The sequence below is a fragment of the Oryctolagus cuniculus genome, chromosome 5 (assembly GCF_964237555.1).
Source record: "Oryctolagus cuniculus chromosome 5, mOryCun1.1, whole genome shotgun sequence".
NCBI lineage: Eukaryota > Metazoa > Chordata > Mammalia > Lagomorpha > Leporidae > Oryctolagus > Oryctolagus cuniculus.
The window spans coordinates 52,969,172-52,989,438 of NC_091436.1; the positions used below are offsets into that span (position 1 = coordinate 52,969,172).

General features: G+C 39.2%; 1 protein-coding gene across 3 annotated transcripts in view; it reads left to right on the forward strand.

Moving 5' to 3' along the window:
* Positions 1-20,267, forward strand: part of ROS1 (ROS proto-oncogene 1, receptor tyrosine kinase) — a 176,889-nt gene that overhangs the window by 17,264 nt on the left and 139,358 nt on the right. For all 3 annotated transcript variants that reach the window (XM_070073675.1, XM_070073674.1, XM_051855385.2), the window contains 3 exons: positions 10,830-10,890; positions 15,020-15,168; positions 16,625-16,763. In XM_070073675.1, the coding sequence (XP_069929776.1) occupies positions 10,830-10,890; positions 15,020-15,168; positions 16,625-16,763 (349 nt within the window). The remainder of the gene's footprint in view (positions 1-10,829; positions 10,891-15,019; positions 15,169-16,624; positions 16,764-20,267) is intronic.

Here is a 20,267-nt window from a genome sequence, read left to right on the forward strand (position 1 = left end):
GGTGCACCGGCCACTGCGTGCCGGCCGCGGCGGCCATTGGAGGGTGAACTAGCGGCAAAGGAAGACCTTTCTCTCTGTCTCTCTCTCTCACTGTCCACTCTGCCTGTCAAAAAAAAAAAAAAAAAAAAAAAAAAAAAGAGAGAAGTACGTCTATAGGAATGTATGCAGAACTATACAGCTTTACAGTTACAAACTTCCTCGTCCCTCTCTTCCACTCTTATTAATTATTATTATTATTATTTTTTGCCAGGCAGAGTTAGACAGTGAGAGAGAGAGAGTTATAGACAGTGAGAGAGAGACAGAGAGAAAGGTCTTCCTTCCATTGGTTCACTCCCCTAATGGCTGCTACGGCTGGTGCGGCACTGATCCGAAGCCAGGAGCTGGGTACTTCCTCCCGGTCTCCCATGAGGGTGCAGGGCCCAAGCACTTGGGCCATTCTCCTCTGCCCTCCTGGGCCACAGCAGAGAGCTGGACTGGAAGAGGAGCAAATGGGACTAGAACCCGGGGTGCTGGTGCTGCAGGTGGAGGATTAGCCAAGTGCGCCACGGCGCCGGCCTCCACTCTTATTTTTTACTGAGATCTATTTTCAGTTGACTTTATACACATATGATTAACTCCATGTTAAGTAAGGAGTTCAACAAGTATTATGAAGAAAAAAAGAAACAAAAACCAAAACCAAAAAAACAAAAAAAAAACAAAACCCAAAAGTGTTTCTGGACAGTCAAGACAAGGGCCACTCAAGTCATCCTTTCTTCAAGTGTCAATTTCATTTCTACAGATTTCATTTTAGGTGTTCTATTAGTTCTCACAGATCAGGAAGAACATATGGTATTTGTACCTTTGGAACTGGCTTATTTCACTAAGTACGATGTTTTCCAGGTTCATCTATTTTTTTGCAAATGACCGGATTTCATTTTTTTTTTTTTTTACCACTGGGTAGTATTCCATAGTGTACATATCACATAATTTCTTTATACAGTTTTCAGTTGATGGGCATTTATTTTGATTCCATGTCTTAGCTATGGTAAATTGAGCTGCAACAAACATGGGGGTGCAGATAACTCTTTTATTTACTGATTTTATTTCCCTTCGCTAAGTTCTCAAGAGTGGGATGGCTGAGTTGTATGGTAGGTCTACATTCAGATTTCTGAGGTATCTCCATACTGTCTTCCATAGTGGTTTTACCAGTTTACATTCCAGAAACAGTGGATTAGGGTACCTTTTCCCCCACATCCTCGGCAGCATTTGCTGTTTGCTGATTTCTGTATGAAAACCATTCTAACTGGGGTGAAGTCTAACCTCACTGTGGTTTTGATTTGCATTTGGCTAGTGACCCTGAATGTTTTTTCATGTGTCTCTTGGCCATTTGGATTTCCTCTAGAGAAAAATGTGTTTAAGTCCTTTGTACATTTCTTTTTTTATAGAAAGCTTTTATTTAATAAATATAAATTTCATAAGTACAACTTTTGGATTTTAGTGGTTCTTCCCCCCCATACCCACCCTCTCACCCCCAAACTATTCCATCTCCTACTCCCTTTCACATCCCATTCTTTATTAAGATTCATATTTAATTATCTTTATATACAGAAGATCAACTCTATACTAAGTAAAGATTTCTACAGTTTGCACCCACACAGACACACAAAGTATAAAGCACTGTTTGAGGACTAGTTTTACTGTTAATTCTCATGTAGAACACTTTAAGGACAGAGGTCCTATATGGGGAACAAGTGCACAGTGGCTCCTGTTGTTGATTTAACAATTGACACTCTTATTTATGACATCAGTGATCACCCGAAGCTCTTGTCCTGAGCTGCCAAGGCTATGGAAGCCTCTTGAGTCCACAAACTCTGACAGTATTTAGACAAGGCCATAATCAAAGTGGAAGTTCTCTTCTCCTTTCAGAGAAAGGTACCTCCTTCTTTGATGGCCCCTTCTTTCCACCAGAATCTCACTCACAGACATTTTTCATGTAGGTCATTTTTTGGCACAATGTCTTGGCTTACCATGCCTGAAATGCTCTCATGGGCTTTTTAGCCAGATCTGAATGCCTTAAGGGCTGATTCTGAGGCCAGAGCTTGCACATTTCTTAATTGGATTGTTTGTTTTGTTCTGGAATTTCTTGATCTCTTCTTATATTTTGGTTATTTATCCTTTATCAGTTGCATAGTTTGCAAATAATTTCTCCCATCCTGTCATTTGCCTCTTCACTTTCCTGACTGTTTCTTTTGCAGTACAGAAACTTCTCAATTTGATGTAATCCCATTTGTTAATTTTGGCTTTGATTCCATATGCCTCTGGGGTCTTTCCCAAGAACTCTTTGCCTGTGTCAATGTTTTGCAGGGTTTCTTCAATGTTCTCTAATAATTTGACGTTATTAGGTTATAGTTTTAGATCTTTAATCCATGTTGAGTAGATTTTTCTGTAGAGTGTAACATAGGAGTCTTGCTTCATACTTGTGCATGAGGAAATCCAGTTTTCCCAGCAAAAAAGACTGTCTTTGCTTCAAGGATTGGCTTTTAGCTCCTTGGTCAAATATAAGTTGGCTGTAGATGCTTGGGTTGATTTCCGGCATTTCTATTCTGTTCCATTGGTCTATCCTTCTGTTTTTGTACCAGTACCAGTCTGTTTTGATTATAACTGCCATGTAGTATGTCTTGAAGTCCAGTATTGTGATGCCTCCGGCTTTGTTTTTGTTGTATAAGATTGCTTTAGATATTTGAAGTATCCTATGTTTCCATATGATTTTCAGCATAACTTTTTTCTATATCTGAGAAGAATGTCTTGGTATTTTGATTGGTATTGCATTGAATCTTAAATTGCTTTCAGAATGGACATTTTGATGATATTGATTCTTCCAATCCATGAGCATGGAAGATTTTTCCACTTTTTTGTATCTTCTTCTATTTATTTCTTTAATGTTTTGTAATTCTCATAGTAGAAATCTTTGATGTCCTTGGTTAAATTTATTCCAAGGTATTTGATTGTTTTTGTGAAGGGGATTGATCTTAGAATTTCTTTCTCAGCCATGGCATTGTCTGTGTATCCAAATTCTTTTGATTTTTGTGTATTGATTTTATATCCTGCTACTTTACCAAGCTCTTTTATGAGTTCCAATAGTCTCTTGGTGGAGTCTTTCAGTTCCCTTATATATAGAATCATGTCATCTGCAAATTTCCCTTATATATAGAATCATGTCATCTGCAAATAGGGATAGTTTGACTTCATCTTTCTCAATTTGTATCCCTTTAATTTCTTTTTCTTGCCTAATGGCTCCGGCTAAAACTTCCAGGAATATATTAAATAGCAATGGTGAGAGTGGGCATCCTTGTCTGGTTCAAGATCTTCCAACTTCCCCCCATTCAATATGATGCTGGCCATGCATTTTTCATAAATTGCCATGATTGTGTTGAGGAATGTTTCTTCTATGCCCAATTTGCTTAGAGTTTTCATCATAAAAGGGTATTTTTTTATCAAATTCTTTTTCTGCATCTATTGAGATAATCATATGGTTTTTGTTCTTCAGATTGTTAATGTGATGTTTCACATTGGTTGATCTGCAAATACTGAACTGTCCCTGCATACCAGGGATAAATCCTACTTGGTCTGGGTGGATGATTTTTCTGATGTGTTCTTGGATTGGATTGGCTCGAATTTTGTTGAGAATTTTTGCATCTATGTTCATCAAGGGAATTGGTCTGTAGTTCTCTTTCTCTATTGTGTCTTTTCAGGGTTTAGGAATTAAGGTGATGCTGGCATCAGAGAAAGAATTTGGGAGGATTTCCTCTCTTTCAATTGTTCTGAATGGTTTGAGAAGAATTTGAGTTAGAATTCAGCAGTGAATCCATCCTTTCCTGGGTTTTTCTTTGTTGGGAGAGCCTTTATTACTGATTTAATTTCTGTCTTGGTTATGGGTCTGCTTAGGTTTTCTATGTCTTCAGGGCTCAATTCAGGTAGATTGTATGTGTCCAGGAAGCTATCCATATCTGCAAGGTCTCCCAATTTGTTGGCATATAGCTCTTTGTAGTAATTTCTGAGAATTCATTTTATTTCTGTGATTTCTGTTATTAAATTTTCTTTTTCTTCTTTAATTTTTTTGACTTGGGCCTTCTCTCTCCTTTTGTTTTTGGTTAGTTGGGCCAATGGTTTGTCATTTTGTTTATTTATTTATTTTTTTTCAGAAAACCAGCTCTTCGTTTAGCTGTTCTTTTGTATGTTTTTTCATTTTTTTTTGGTTTCAGTTTTCCTGATTTCTTCTCTAGTTTTAATTATTTCTTTTCTCCTACTAGTTTTGGGTTTAGTTTGTTGTTGTTTATCTAGATCCTTAAGATGCATGATAGCTCATTTATTTGGTCCCTTTCCAATTTCTTGATGTAGGCACCAATTGCTATAAACTTTCCTCACATTGCTTTTGGTTTATCCCATATGTTTTGGTATGTTGTATTGTCATCTTCATTTGTTTCCAGAAATTTTTTGATTTCTCTTTTGATTTCTTCTATGACCCACTGTTCATTCAGAGTATGTTGTTCAGTTTCTATATGTTTGTGTAAGTTTTAGAGATTCCTAAGTTGCTAATTTACAGCTTGATTCCACTGTGGTCCGAGAAGATGCATGGTATAATTTTGATTGTTTTGAATTTGCTAAAACTTGCTTTATGGCCTAGCATGTGGTCAGTTCTAGAGAAACAAGCACAGGGAGAAGAATGTATATTCTGCAACTATCGGATGAAAAGTCTGTAGATATGTGTTAGGTCCATTTGGTCCATAGTGTTGATTAACTCCATTGTATCCTTGCTCATTTTCTGTCTGGTTGATCTGTCCATTGCTGAAAATGGAGTATTGAAGCCCCCCATTAGTATTGTATTAGAGTCTGTATCTGCCTTTAGATCCCTTAACATTTCTTTAGTAGCCAGGTGCCCTGTAATTAGGTGCATGTACATTTATATTAGTGACATCTTCCTTTTAATTGATATGTTAATCATTACATAGTGCTCTTCTTTGTCTCTTTTAACAGTTTTTGTGTTAAATCCTATTTTGTCTGCTATTAGGATGGCTATACCAGCCCTTTTTTATTTTAAAGATTTATTTATTTGAAAGTCATAGTTACACAGAGAGAGGAGAGGCAGAGAGAGAGAGAGAGAAAGAGAGAGAGAGAGAGAGAGTGGTCTTCCATCTGCTGGTTCACTCCCCAGATGGCTGCAATGGCCAGAACTGCGCTGATCCAAAGCTGGGAGCCAGGAACTGCTTCTGGGTCTCCCACATGGGTGCAGGGGCCCAAGGACTTGGGCTCTCTTCTACTGCTTTCCCAGGCCATTGCAGAGAGCTGGATTGGAAGCGAAGCAGCTGGGTTTGGAACTGGCGCCATATGGGATGTTGGCAATGCAGGCCAGGGCATTAACCTGTTGCGCCACAGCGCTGGCCCAACGGCTCTTTTTTGGTTTCTATTTTTTTGGTTTCTATCTTTTTCTATCCTTTCATTTTCAGTCTGTGTGCATCTTTGTTGGTGAGATGTATTTCTTGTAGGCAGCAAATAGATGGGTTTTGTTTTTTACTCCATTTAGCCAGTCTGTCTTTTAACTGGAGAGTTGAGGCCATTCACATTCAAGACAACTATTGATAAATAATGACTTTTCCCTGCCAGTTTTCCAAAAATATTACTAGTTTTTACTTTGGATTACTTTTGTACTTTTACTGAGAGATTTTCTTCCTTTACTTTCTTTTATAGTGATGAACATGTTTCTGTGTTTTTGTGTGCAGCACATCCTTAAGCATCTTTTGCAATGCTGGATGGGTGGTGACAAATTCTTTCAACTTCTGTTTGTTATGGAAAGTCTTTATTTCACCTTTATTCATAAATGAGAGATTTGCTGGGTATAGTATTCTGGGTTGACAGTTTTTTTTTCTCTTAAGACTTGGAATATATCTTGCCATTCTCTCCTAACCTGTAGGGTTTCTGATGAGAAGTCTGCCGTGAATCTAATTGGAGATCCTCTGAAAGTAGTCTGACATTTATCTTGTGCACATTTTAGAATTTTTTTTAATGTTTTACTGTGGTGAGTTTGATTAAATGTGTCGTGGTGAAGATCTTTTCTGGTCTTGTTTATTAGTGGTTCTATGTGCTTATTGTACTTGGACATCCTTCCTTTCTCCAAATTAGGGAAGTTTTCTGTTATTTTGCTGAAAAGGCATTGTAATCTTTTCTCTCTTTCTACACCTTCTAGAATTCCTAGGATCCTTAGGTTGGGTCATTTGATAGTAATCTGTAGATTGCCAATAGTATTTTTTTAGTTTTCTAATTTCCTCTTCTTATTTTTGGTCTGACTGTATAATTTCCTTTGCTTTGTCTTCTAAGTTGAATATTTGTTCTTCTGCTTCTCTGATTCTGTTGTTCAGGCTTTTCCACTGCATTTTTAAAATTGTTCTATTGCATTCTTCATTTCATTTTGATTTCTCTTTAATATTTCAATTTCTTGAAATAATTTCCTTTCATGTCGTGTATGGATTTCATTAGTTAATGCAGTTTATTCTGATTACTTCTATGTAGTCTTATGATCAATTTTTTGAATTCCATTTCTGGCATTTCTTTAATCGCATCTTCTTCACAATCTACTATTAAAGTGTTGTGTTCTTTTGGAGGCATCATGTTGTCTTCCTTATTCTTATTTCTTGAATTCTTGCATAGGTACATTTATTATTTGCCATTTGTGGAGGTACTCGTTGGTTTCTTCTTCTTCTTCTTCTTCTTCTTCTTCTTCTTCTTCTTCTTCTTCTTCTTCTTCTTCATTCTCCTCCTTCTCCTCCTCCTCCTTCTCCTTCTTCTTTGCTGTAGTGGCTTTTAGCTTTATACTATGCCTCCATAGATATTTGGAGTGTCTGCTTTCAGTGAATATCTAGAGGAGTGTAGTGGGTGTGGCTAGGGAGTTGTGTTCCATTCTCCTGGGTGAAGGTGTGTCTAAGGTGACACACCCAGTTTTGGCATGGTAAATCTCTCTTGCTCTCTTTTTTACCCCCTGAGGGAGTTTTATTTTACTCAGCTGAGGAACTCTCCTTAAAGGAAATCAGTGCCTGAGCTTTAGCCCCAGTGCATATGATATTTGTTCACTCTGCCACAAGAAGCTCACAAAGGATTTGTGCAGTCCTCAGTATAAGTTCAGATTCCCCAGCAATGTCCTTCACCAGGTAACCAGGGAGCCCCGGGTGTGTGGAGTCTCCCACAGTGATTGTCCAAAGTCCCAGCCACACCATGACCCTTCCTACACAGCCTCAGTTTTTTCACAGTCTCAGCACATAAGTCTTCCACAGTCACAGGTATGCAGCCTCTGTTAGTTCTCCCCATCAGAGTCAGTAGTCTCTACTTGGCTGGTTGCTAGGTGCAGACAGAAGCTGGTACAGCTGTTACATATGTCCAAAATGGCACCTGCTCTATCAGCTTGTTAGCCCCTCCTTTTTTTTTTCTCCTCTAGTTTGGCAGGTTCACTATCCCCCCATGGGGCTCCAAGCCAGGTTACTTCTAGAATCTTCCTTTAGCTTTATCACCAGTGGCTTGGGCTGCTGCAGCTATCTGGTCTCACCTCACTCTCCAATGCTGGTTCAGAAGCACTTGGCAGCTGGGGTCCTGAGTCGTGGGAATCCATGCCCTCCATGTAGGCTCACTGTGTAACACATAATTTGCATAGAGTTTCCTCTAACATTTTCTCCTTAACTCTTCCCTGAGGGTGCACTCTCTTCACTTTTTAAAAATTATCTTCTCTTAGACTAGAGCAGTAAGCTCCCTCCCTAATCTGCCATCTTGGAAGCTTATCTTTGCCAACGTTTTGAAACCCAGTCTTCTCTGTCTTTGACAGTAACTGACCCCTTACTGGGTGTGGCTGCCATACCAGTCTTCATGAAGGTCCTCTTGGGTCCTCTGCTTCACTTGCTTTTCCCCTCTTCTTCAGAAAGAAGTAAAGGATTTTGGTCTTTCCTTACTCAGAGTCTAAGTTATCATCCCTGGGCAAAACAGAAAAATTCCCTTTGAATAGAGAATAAAAAGAAAAACCAAACAAGTGAAACTTAGAGAGTTTTTCCAATAGTTTGTGGTTCCTTTCCATCTGATAGATTTTCCTTGGTGGTAGGTGGAGCTGAGGGCTGGCTAAGAAGAGATAAAACAGAGGGAAAAAGTTGCCCCAAATGTAAATAGACAATTGAAGTTCTCTCCTCATGGAGATAAAAATACCCTGCTTTTGGGGGGAATTAAAGAAAAATTACTCTGAAAGAACTGTCCCTAAGGGGATCGTGCAAGTGGAAGGATTGAGCAAGTCTCTCAGCAGCCCAGGATGGGAGGTCGTAATATACTTGCCCCTTGTTAATCATTATGTTGCCCAGGTGCCTGTGCTTAGATTCTGAATTTTCCTCTCTGTGCTGGAATTTGTATTATTATTCTGTTCTTTCTATTCATACTTTGTTATTTTGTGCTTGCAAATGTGACACTTTAAATAAAGAAACAAACACAATATATGCAAGAAAGATATTTATTTTTATTTTTGAAATAGAGAGAGAAAGGGAGAGATAATAAGAGACAGAGAGATCTCTCTAGTCTACTGGTTTATTTCCAAATATCTGCAACATCCTGGACTGGGCCAGGCCAAAAACAGACCTGGAGCCCCATCTGGGTTTTCTACATGGATGGTAGGGACCCCAGTACCTGAGCCATCACTTTTTGCCTCTCAGGATGTGCTATTGCAGGAAGCTGGAATCATGGACAGAGCTGGGACTCAAACCCTGACACTCTAATTTTGGATGAGGGAGTTCTAAGCAGTATCTTAACTTCTGTGCCAAACACCTACTGGAAACATATATTATCAAACTCTTTTCTTTAATCGGCAATGTTTTGGACCAGGAGGCTGGAGATTTTTGCAGTTCATATTCCTTGGAGAAAATAGTCTTGGAAGTGAAAGCTTAGCAAAAAGTGAAAGCTTAGCAAAACGAACTTGGGAAAATGATAGTTGTAGGTGAGATGGCTTATCCCTGAGAAAAACACAAATTAGAGCTTATCATAGCATCTTGGCTTTTGGCCAAGATCAAACATAGATCTTATCATGCCTAAAACTTTTTTTTAGATTCTCTTTTGTTGCTGTTTGGGAAAAATTACCAACTGCCAAGGTCTGTTGACTCTACTGCCTCCCTGTCTGACCACATCTTAGATCCTCTCCCTGTTCTTTGTGTGGGTCACTGGCCTTGCCCTCTTCCTTGTTTATAGGAGGCACATTCCCGCCTCAAGGCTCTTGCCCTTGCTTTTGCTTCTGCTTGGAGCAGATCTTTGCAAGTCCAGTTCCTTCTTATAATTCCCTGGAAGGTCACTTCCACACAGTCTTGCTGATCATTCTAATGGAAGGGAGTCTTTTCCCAGCCTTGTCATGCCCTATGCCCTTGACTTCTTTGATTTTCTTCATAGCACTTGTCATTTTATGACTTTAAAAAATTTTAATTTGTCACTGTTATTGTCCGTTCCCCTTTTAACATAATCTAAGTTCTAGGAAGACAGGAAATTTGCTGTCTTGTTCACTGACATATTTTTAGAACCTGAAATAGTACTTGGTACATGAAAGACACTCAATAAATACTCTTGAATGAATGAATGAATGAAATAGTGCTGCAGTTCAAATGGATGTTTGTGGAGTATATCTTCTTTGTGTTACAAAAGTTAGGAAAGGTACTAGTAACCTATGTGCCAGTCTTGTAAACCAAAGTTAGTGTCAGAGGGACAATAAAGATGGTCTAAATACTGAGGAGAAAACAAATGTGGATGGGAGAGACAATAGCTGACGGAGCCCTGCAGAAGAGTAAATTTGGCTTTCACTGTGGGGCTAGCAGCTCAGTAATCTGGAAGATGAGAGGGAGAAAGGAAGAAAGAGGGAGTAAAGGAAAAGGTAGTTGATAGCTTTGCCTCCACTTGCAAAAACATTTAAACTTCTGACAGGAATTTTATTATGTATTTCCACTGAAAATATCCAGGAAAAATAGGGCTACAATTTCTCCTGGTTGTCACAACTGGCTGTATCCAAATAATCTGTATTTCCAAATTAACTCCTTTCTGCTTCCCCAATATTCTTCCATGAAAAATAGTCTCATGTTATTTAATAAACTGGGTTTGTTTATTTTTGGCAGTTAAGGAATATGTTGAATGTGTTTTACGTAAGTTTGGAAAGAGAATGTGAAAAGTACACTAAACCTTTCAGTTAAATCATCCTGATCCCAGCATCAGCTACTTAAATTAATCCTTAACCAAGCAAACCTGGGCTTATTTATTGCCTCTTCTTTTTGGAGCACAGATCAAACACTGGAGAGTTAGTAGCTGTAAATTACAGTCCCTCTTTGTAGAGCAAATGTTTTGTGCCATGGTTTCCACTATCATCTTGAGAAATAATAGCTTGGTGTCCCAGGTATTATAATTATAAAATGAATGAGAGCAGGAGGATTGATCGTGATTGTGTTGTAGTTTTACCATTTATGCCTTTATCTGAGACTTTATGATATGTGAATATATCTCAATAAAAATGCCAAAAAATGAAGAAAAACCATGTATTGTTTCAAGAATCTTTTCTTTAATATAAATGTTTGTATTTAGTTTTTTAAAAATTATTTTCAGTATGGAACATAGTTGAAAATGGTTCAGAGAATGCTGGTCTAATCCAACTAGCAAGTGGGAACTTTATTAGAAATACAGTTGAAATAACTGATACAAAGATACTATTGTGTATTAGGCATTCAGAGTGCAAAATTCAGTTGAAGCTTATCAGCAAAACAAGTACAATGGCTTTACTGACTCACATACCACCTGTTTTTCCCCAGCGAGAGTTCTGTGAGGTTGGCTGCAGCAGTGCCAAAGGTGCTTATGAAGAGGAAGTACTAGGTAAGGAATCACACATGATGATTTCCAGATAATTTACACCACTCTAGAGGCTTGAATTTTGTAAGGATAATGAAACACATCTTAAAACATCTAGACTACTGCATTTCAGTAGGGTTGAATACATACATGTTATATACACATCGATGTTATATATAATTCAATAATTTCAAATGTGGAGCAAAGCTATTTTAAATTTTTTTTTTTTAAAAATAAACCTATCTGTCTTGAATTCCCTGAGGTTTTCTCTCTTGGGAAATAGGTCTCTGTAGACTTGGAGATGCTTGGCTTGTTCATGTGTTGTTGTCCTAGATTGAGTGACTGATGTAAAATGGAAGGAAAGCAGAGAGAGAGAGAGAGAGAGAGAGCGCGCAAGCTATCGATCTTCTATTTGTTGATTCACTGCCCCAATACACACTGGGTTGGGCCTAGTTGAATCTGAGAGCTAGGAACTCCATCCAAGTCTCCCATGTAGGGGGCAGAGTTCCAACTACTTAGGCCACCACCTGCTGCTCTGCAAGATGTGTATTAGCAGGCAGCTGGAATTGGAAGTAGAGCGAAGACTAACTCAGACACTCCAGTATTGAATGTGGACATCCCAAACAGTGTCTAGCTATAACTGCTGTGCCAAATTCCTGCCCCAAGATTCTTCTTTTGAAGCAAAACTGAGGAAATGTGGTACCTAACTGATGTTCAGGAACAAATTCTCTGCTCAGGTTTAGTAGATGGAATCTCTTCTCTCTTTGTGAGAGACCAATGTACATCCTGGGCAGATGTGATGTCAGAGAACATCACAGTTTTATTGAACTGAAAGTATTCATTGGTTGAGCTCTTTAATTAGCACACAATTATTTTTAGTTGTTTAAATTTAACTGAAAAGTGATTCCTGTTAAATATAAGAGTGGGAATAAGAGAAGGAAGAGATGTAAGTTCGGCACATGCTCACTCGGACTTACCCCTAATGGTAGAGCTAGAAACATGCCAAGGGATTCCAATTCAATTCTATCAAGGTGGCATGTACCAATGCCATCTTACTAGTTAAACTGATCAGTTTAAGTTAATAATTGATCAAAAAGATAGGATTAAGTGTCAAAAGGATTACATAAATAAGACCAATGTCTGCAAATAATAATTGATAGAATTAAAAAGGAGAGAATGATCCTACATGGGAAGCAAGATACACAGCAGACTCATAGAATGGCAAATGCCGTAAACATCACTCTGGCCTCAGAATCAGCCCTTAAGGCATGCGGATATGGCTAAAAAGCCCATGAGAGTTTCTTAGGCATGGAAAGCCAAGATACTGTGGCAAAAAAAATGACCTAAATGAAAGATCTCTGTGAGTGAGATCCCAGTGGAAAGAACGGGCCATCAAAGAAGGAGGTACCTTTCTCTGAAGGGAGGAGAGAACTTCCACTTTGACTATGGCCTTGTCTAAATAAGATCAGAGTTGGTGAACTCAAGAGGCTTCTGTAGCCTTGTCAGCTCATGACAAGAGCATCAGGTGATTACTGACGAACCATGTGGATACACATGGCAGGTGGACATCTATTGATCACCACTGGATCTGCTGGTTGGTGGCAGTTCTTGGTATAAATATTAGATCACACTACACAGATATCCTTTCTGTGATATCACACCTTTACAGTGCTTTTGTTTTTGGTAACTGCTATGATAACAAGCAAGTTCCTTGAGAAACTCAAATGGAACAAAAAATGAGGATGGAGATGCCCCATCAGATTCTAAGGCTGGAGAAATTGTTCAGTGCCCAGCAGACACACAGATCCATTACTATCCAGCAATCTTTATGTAAAGAAAAAAATAAGTATGTGACTTTGTCCTTCAACTGATGTGTTATTTAAAATGTCTATTAAATTGTTAGGGTGTACACACCTATTAGATTATAATACTGGAATTGTTAGGTAATTCTTTTGGTCAGGAAGCTATGAAAAAATTACTGAGAAACTGAGGCCATGAGAATGAAGCAAGTTTGGAACATTTCATATACATCCTTTTCTTATAATCTAAAATTATATTACCAATTTAATTATACAATTGGGTTAAAAATATGTGCATGATGAATGATTTATTTGAATATAACATTGGCTATAGATCAGTGTTCGTGCATGACTAACAAATGAGATGTACCAAATTTAAATTTAAAACTCTGCCTCTAGGCAGAGTTTTTAGTTTGCTGTAACCAATGATCTTGATCATGTATCAAGACCCTTTTGTCTCGACACACCTAGTACCTGGTCCGTTTATCCCTGAGTCTGCTGAGCCATTTGATCTTAGATATTCTCCATGTCCTTTCCACATTGTGGGCCCTGATAATAGCTAAGGATAATTTAAAAATAGCTATTTTTGTTAGACTTTTAGGAGGCTGGCACTGCTTTCATTAATTTATAGAAAATAGCTCTATTTATCTTCAGAAGTATAAATATTATTGTTTTTGTTTATTATTTTTAAGGATTTATTTATTTACTTAAAAGGCTGAGTTACAGAGAAAAATAGAGAGGGAGAGACAAAGAGAGAGAGATCTTCCATTATTTCCCAAATGGCTGCATTGGCCAAAGCTGGGCTGATCTGAAACCAGGAGCTGGGAGCTTCTTTTGGGTCTCCCATGTGGGTGCAGGGGCCCAAACACTTAGGCCATCTTCCACTGCTTTCCCAAGCACATTAAGAGAGAGAGGGATCAGAAATGGAGCAGCTGAGACTTGAACCAGTGCCCCTATGGGATGCTTAACCTGCTATGCCACAGTGCTGGCCCCTATATACTATTATTAACTTCATTTTACAGATGAGAAAAATGAGACCCAAAGTCAAAACACTGGCTTGGGGCTGCATGCATAGCTAGTAAAGGAGATAACTGGAATTATAACCCAGCTGTCTGGTTGGGTTCTTAGCCCATTGCCATGCACTAAAAGTAGTGTGCAGCTCAGTCCAGCTTCTCTTTCTCATTTGGCACAGTCTTGCCTTGATATTTTATAATAAACCAACTTTACCTTCATTTTTCCAAATGTATCACCAGAGGTTTGAAATGTGTATATTTAGCACTGAAATCTACCCTTAAATGTTCTTACATGACCCTTGTCACCTCTGCCCAGTTCTCAGTTTCTGATGCTTCCTGGAGATTCTTCCTTACACTGCTGATACCTTCACTACTGGACTTCTCTTCATGGTGTCCACAGCACATGCTCATTCTTGGTGGTGAGGGTCTTATACCCTACAGGGTAGAGAGAGGGGAAGTGGAGCTTACTTCGTTTATACTGCTATAATTTGTAAAAATGAACCATAAATAGAAGAATCAGTAGAGAATGTGGACTGGGTGCTCAGGTGAGAATGACATTTTTTCTGTCTTACCAGGTGCTGACTGTAATTAGTCCATATCCATTATCTGTAGCAGTTAGATTTGTGTCAATTTTCCTTTAACCAGAAAGAAAGAAATCCAGGGAGTTTGTGCTTAAGTATTTTAAAATTCCTACCAAATTTTCCATGCTTTCTCAACTAGAATAGTGATTTTCTTTTCTATGAAAGAAAGTTGAGTCATTAAATTGGTCACAATTTTGGACAAGTAGAACAAGGAAAATAAAATAATTTCATCCCAGTGGTACATGATCTTCAGAAATATAGCCCCTTGTACAGTGCTAGTAGCACCTAATAAATGTGGAACTCAAATTTTAATATATCTAATATTAGAAGTCACAAAGCATTTTAACAACTGAATATAGGGTTCTTTGCGGTAAAGGCAATTATTTCACACATATAAAAATAATTTGTTAGCAAGATGTGCAGTAGCAGCAGAATTATAGTGTAAAATTTCAAAAATATTGTGGGGATGGTTCCATTGTACCTGTTGTCAGCACATGCCCTGTTCACTTGTGATAACTTCAGAAATACTGTATGGCCTCCTAGTACTCCAGGTCCCCTGCCTTTTAAAAATAAAATGGACTATCTTCAAAGATAATGATGAATTCTATGGGGAAAAAGGGCTGCCAGTATGCTTCAATGATTGTTCAGGTGGTTCAGTTGTAGCAAGGGAATGCTAGCAGCCCTAGATACATTGGGTGCACACTGTCCTGTTTTGATGGACAGGGAGTGCACGGTGAGTGAAATCTTCTTTTCTTCCCAGAAAATGCTGAGCTCCCCACTGCGCCCTTTGCTTCTTCCATTGGAAACCATAGCGTGACACTGCGATGGAGATCTGCCAACATTTCTGGAGTAAAATACATTGTTCAGTGGAAATATGCACAACTTCCTGGAAGTTGGACTTACACTGAGGTACGTAAAGGTGCCTTTTATTTTTTAAAGATTTATTTACTTATTTGACAGGCTGAGTGACACAGGGATGGAAGGAGGGAGGGAGACACACACACACACACACACACACACAATATCTTCCATCTGTTGGTTCATTCCCCAAATGACTGCCATGGCAGGGGCTGGGCCAGGTTGAAGCCAGTAGACATGAATCCGTCCTTGTCTCCCACATAAGTGGCAGAGGCTCAAGTATTCGGGTCATCATCTGTTACTTTCCCAAGTGCGTTAGCTGGGATCTGGATCAGAAATAGAATAACTGGCAGTCCAACTGATGCTCTGATATGGGATGCCAGCATTGCAAGTGGTGACTTAACCCACTGTGCCACAATGCTGCTTTTTTAGACTAAACAAAGATTTTGTTCCCTAGTTGTTGCAAGTACCAAATTCTACACATAACTACCCTATAATATATAGTGTAATATATACTATATGTAATATAGTATAATATAGAGTGTAATATAATTATAGTAGTCCTTCTTTCACTTTCACTTGCAATTATTCAAAAATATTAAATGGAAATGGAAAATGCCAGAAAAAATTCACAAGTTTTAATTTGCAAACCATTTTGAGCAGTGTGGTGAAATCTTGTCCTACTCTGTCCCATCTAGGCCACAAATCATTGTTGTGTCCAGGTGTACCCATGCCATATATACTATCTGCCCATTAGTCACTTAGTAGCCATTTCAATTATCGGACTGACTGACATGGGACTGCAGTATTGCAGCATTATGCTGAGAGTTCAGTACTATCTGAGGGTTTAGGCATCTACTGGGAGTCTTGGAATGTGTTCTCCATGGAAAACGGGGGACTGCTTGTAGGCATAAATACATTCTAGAAATTCTAGTTATAAGATGGGTAGTGGCATAACATGAAATTTAATCTCTGCTATTCTGTAACATGTTAATGCCAAACCCATTGCTTCTTGGAGGAAAGCACAATATTGGACAAATGTATAATTCCTTCAGCAGGCATTACATCCCAGTCACCTCCATTTCTGCTACCTAATGTGATTCCAGGAAGTATGGAGGGCAGCAGAAATAGTCTAACCATTCATAATGACTATCTGGGATCATGAGGACTGTCCCTTTTAGGAAAGCATGAGTAAGTTCAGAAAAAATAATTAATCAAAAGATACCAAGTATATTAGCATGCCAAATTTAAGTAAATCCCTATGTGCCAAATAATTGAATCAATTATTTTGCTATTTTGGAGGAGAGAATGTCTGTGGGAATTATGTGGACTGATATCTGCATGGCTAAGCTCTACGCTCTAGCCTCCATTTCATCTGGACTGGCAGGCCCTGGGTGGCCCACTATCCAAAAATGTCATTCATTTTCTACGAGTTTATCTGTGATCTTGAGTCACAGTGTGAGGTGGTAATTCTATTAATGCTCATTATTGAATCTTGTGCATCTAGACTGTGTCCAACCCCTCATATGTGGTTGAGCCCCTGCATCCCTTCACTGAATATGTTTTTCGAGTGGTTTGGATCTTCACAGCGCAGCTACAGCTTTATTCTCCACCCAGTCCCGCTTACAGGACTCATCCTTATGGAGGTATGACCTACATGTATTGCTTAGAAAATAAAGACATTATTCTAAAATTTTGATTTGGTTCAGTTTTACTTTAAACAATTCAATAAATCCATGCCTTAATTAATTGATCCAATTAATTGATTCAATAACTAAGTGTCTAGTATGTGCCAAGTGGCATGTTAGGTTCTCCCAGTACCCCTGTGATTAACACAGACAATGACCGCTACCCTTATAGAGCTCACATTTTGGTGGAAGAGAAAGAGTCTACATGATAAACAATAAATAAGGAAAATATTTGGTAAGTGGGACAGTCTATGTGCTGTGGTGTTAAGAGGAACTTCTGAGCAGGGTTTGTCCTTCAGGAGATTGGAAATGGGAGTTGAGAGGAAAGCAGAGGCAGGTTGCATTATTAACTAATACTGGTGGGGTGAAGTTTGGGTAAAGACTTGAAGGATGTGAGGAGGTGGCCAAGGTCTGAGATACAGCATTCTAGGCAGCATTCCCAAGGGGATTACTGCTATATGGAGAAGGAACTGTGGGGTGGGTGGGCGAAGCAGGGAGAATCGGCAGATGGCCACTGCTGTGACCTAGCAGACAGATGGGGATGGTAGGGGTGTGGTAAGTGTTTGGATCTATATTTATTTAGGGAGATAATTTTAATATAGGTTATGAACTAATTTGCATAACAGTGAAACCAGTAAAAAAGATTCACTTCCTTTTTTTCCTAGAAAGTTGGTTATTTTTGTGTTATATTGTTAATACCATTTCAGGGAAGGTCAGGAACCTTGTTTTGTTTTTGCTTATTCAACAAGTATTCTTTCATTACTTAATATCTACTATCCATGTTCTAGAGACCAAAGATGATAAAGTCATAACATTCATGGGCTTATATTCCCATGAATTGGTTGGGGGAGACAGACAAATAATTAAGGAAGAGTGTTTGGGTTGCGAGGCACCCAGTCAGTATCACTTCTCTTCCTGGTCTTGATTTGGAACCAATGAAAGATCTTACAAGGGTGAGCATACAGACAACTTATGAGGATGAGCGTACAGACTAATATTCTCATACAGACTAAGATGCATGATGTAGCTTAACATGAACACAAAATTGCCAACTCCTTGCTCTCCAGCTTAGACTTTAAACTTAAGTTTGAGTCTGCAGAGTAGACACTGCTGTCTCTTGGTGGTTTTGTTAGAGAGGGAAGGATATAGACAGCAAATTACTCTTTTCAAGCTCTCTGAATTATTGCCTCATGGTGCAATGGCTGCTGACAGGGAACAGGTGCTCATCTTTCTCTTGGAGAGAAATAGTGGTAGGATAAGAGATAGGAATATGTATACAGATAGGATAGACATAGCATGAGGAGTGAGGAAGCATTTCATTACATGGTACATCTATCAGGAGTAATTGTAATTTCACATAGGACTACGTGCATGGACTAAAAATAAGTTAGGCCAAGTGGGAAGGGTGCCTATTTTAAATGGAGGACTGGTCAGGGAAGGCCTTTCTGAGAGTAATAATTGTGCAGAGCTTTGAGTGAGTGTCACAAGAAAAGACACCTATGCAGCAGTGGTCCCGTAAGATTCTACTTTCCAGTGGCATCTCACTTTATGTAAGTAAACTCTATGATTTCTATACCACTCTAAAATTGCCTAATGCCTCATTTCTCAGATTGCATCCTCATCATTAGGTAAAGCATGATTGTAAATGCTATTGTTTTCTTGTTCAAAATATATTCATGAGGTATCTACTAGGTATGTGAATCCTGCCTTTGGAAGCTTATCTCTTGTAGAGAAGACAAAACACATGCTTAAATAACCCCAAAAAGGAGATAATGCTTGATTAAAAGCATTTTAGTTAGAAATACTGATGAGTTCCTATGGAACTTCAGAAGAGAGAGATTATTTCCGGAATAAAATATCAATAAACTTCTTTGGGGGAAATCTCCCTTATTGATTTGGATATGCCATGAGGAGATGGAAGGGCAGGTCCCCATGACTACATGTACAGTCACATGGAGCGTGGATTCTAAGTCATACAAATGGGGAAAGTGATTGTTTTGTTTGCTAGAAACATGGGACACAGGAGAAGAAATAATAAAAATAACACAGAGAAATTAGGTCCAGATTACCAAGAATGTTGAAGGCCAGGTTAAGGAGTTTGGACTTTATTTAGAAAGCAGTTAGGAGTTGTGGGAGCTTTTAAAGCAGAGAAATAATTGTTTCACTGTTTTAGAAAGAAAATTTTGGTGACTGCATGTCACATGGATTGAGAGAATCTAAGTATGGAGTCATAGAAAGAACAACTGATAGTATATTTTCACATTTAATCAGAGATGATTTTAAAAAGTAGGACATGAAATGGGGCATTTTCTGATTTCTTCATTTGAAGATGTGACTTCTTTACAAAGAATTCAATCCTAGAAGGCTTTCAGGGAGCCCAGTGATGGTAGGAAAAGGGATAGGAGCGGAGTGTTGTCTAGGGCCTCTTCCTCCAAGTTGATGGCGGCTCCAGGCTGGATGGATTCCCTGACCCTAAGATCTGGGGATGCAGCCTTGCACAGAGAACCTCAAGCTGAATTTGACCTTGGACGTAAGTAGGGTTGGCTAGCCAATGAATCTGGTTGGGGGCATTTTCTCCTTTGTGTGGCCACTTTTGCTGATTATTCTCTGATTTTCCTTGCTTAGAACCTCAGGTCAGACACTGAGCTACAGTCATGGTGAAATGTTTCTGACTGGAGCAGAACATAATGGATCCTCCCTTTTTCTGAGCATTGCCTCACATATTTTGCCAGTGACAGGCCATTTTCTAGTGCTGGAGAAATACGACAGTACAGGGCCCTCAGCTGTTCAACTCAAAATAATGCAGAAGGCATTATTCTTGCTTTCCATTATGGGGCTGTTCTTGTGGGTATGTGAGCCCATACCCCACCCCACTGCCATCTGCCAAGCCCATACACTGGTGCCCATTCCACGGAAAACACCTCTGCTGTAAACTCTCACTTTTTTTTTTTTTTTTTGACAGGCAGAGTGGACAGTGAGAGAGAGAGAGACAGAGAGAAAGGTCTTCCTTTTGCCGTTGGTTCACCCTCCAATGGCCGCCACGGCCAGCACACCACGCTGATCTGATGGCAGGAGCCAGGTACTTATCCTGGTCTCCCATGGGGTGCAGGGCCGAAGCACTTGGGCCATCCTCCACTGCACTCCCTGGCCACAGCAGAGAGCTGGACTGGAAGAGGGGCAACCAGGACAGAATCCGGCACCCCGACCGGGACTAGAACCCGGTGTGCCGGCGGCGCCGCAAGGCGGAGGATTAGCCTGGTGAGCTGCGGTGCCGGCCGAACTCTCACTTTTTTTAGCCACATCCAAACAGAAAATTATTTGTTCTGCTTTTATTGCCTCATAGCCTTATTCTCTTTTATATTTGGGAAATACGTGTTTTTGGATGGTGTTCTTGGCTTTTTAAGTGAGCCCTCTGAAGATAATTTCTTAAACAAGAAGCATAGTGGTTAGGCGAGGAATACT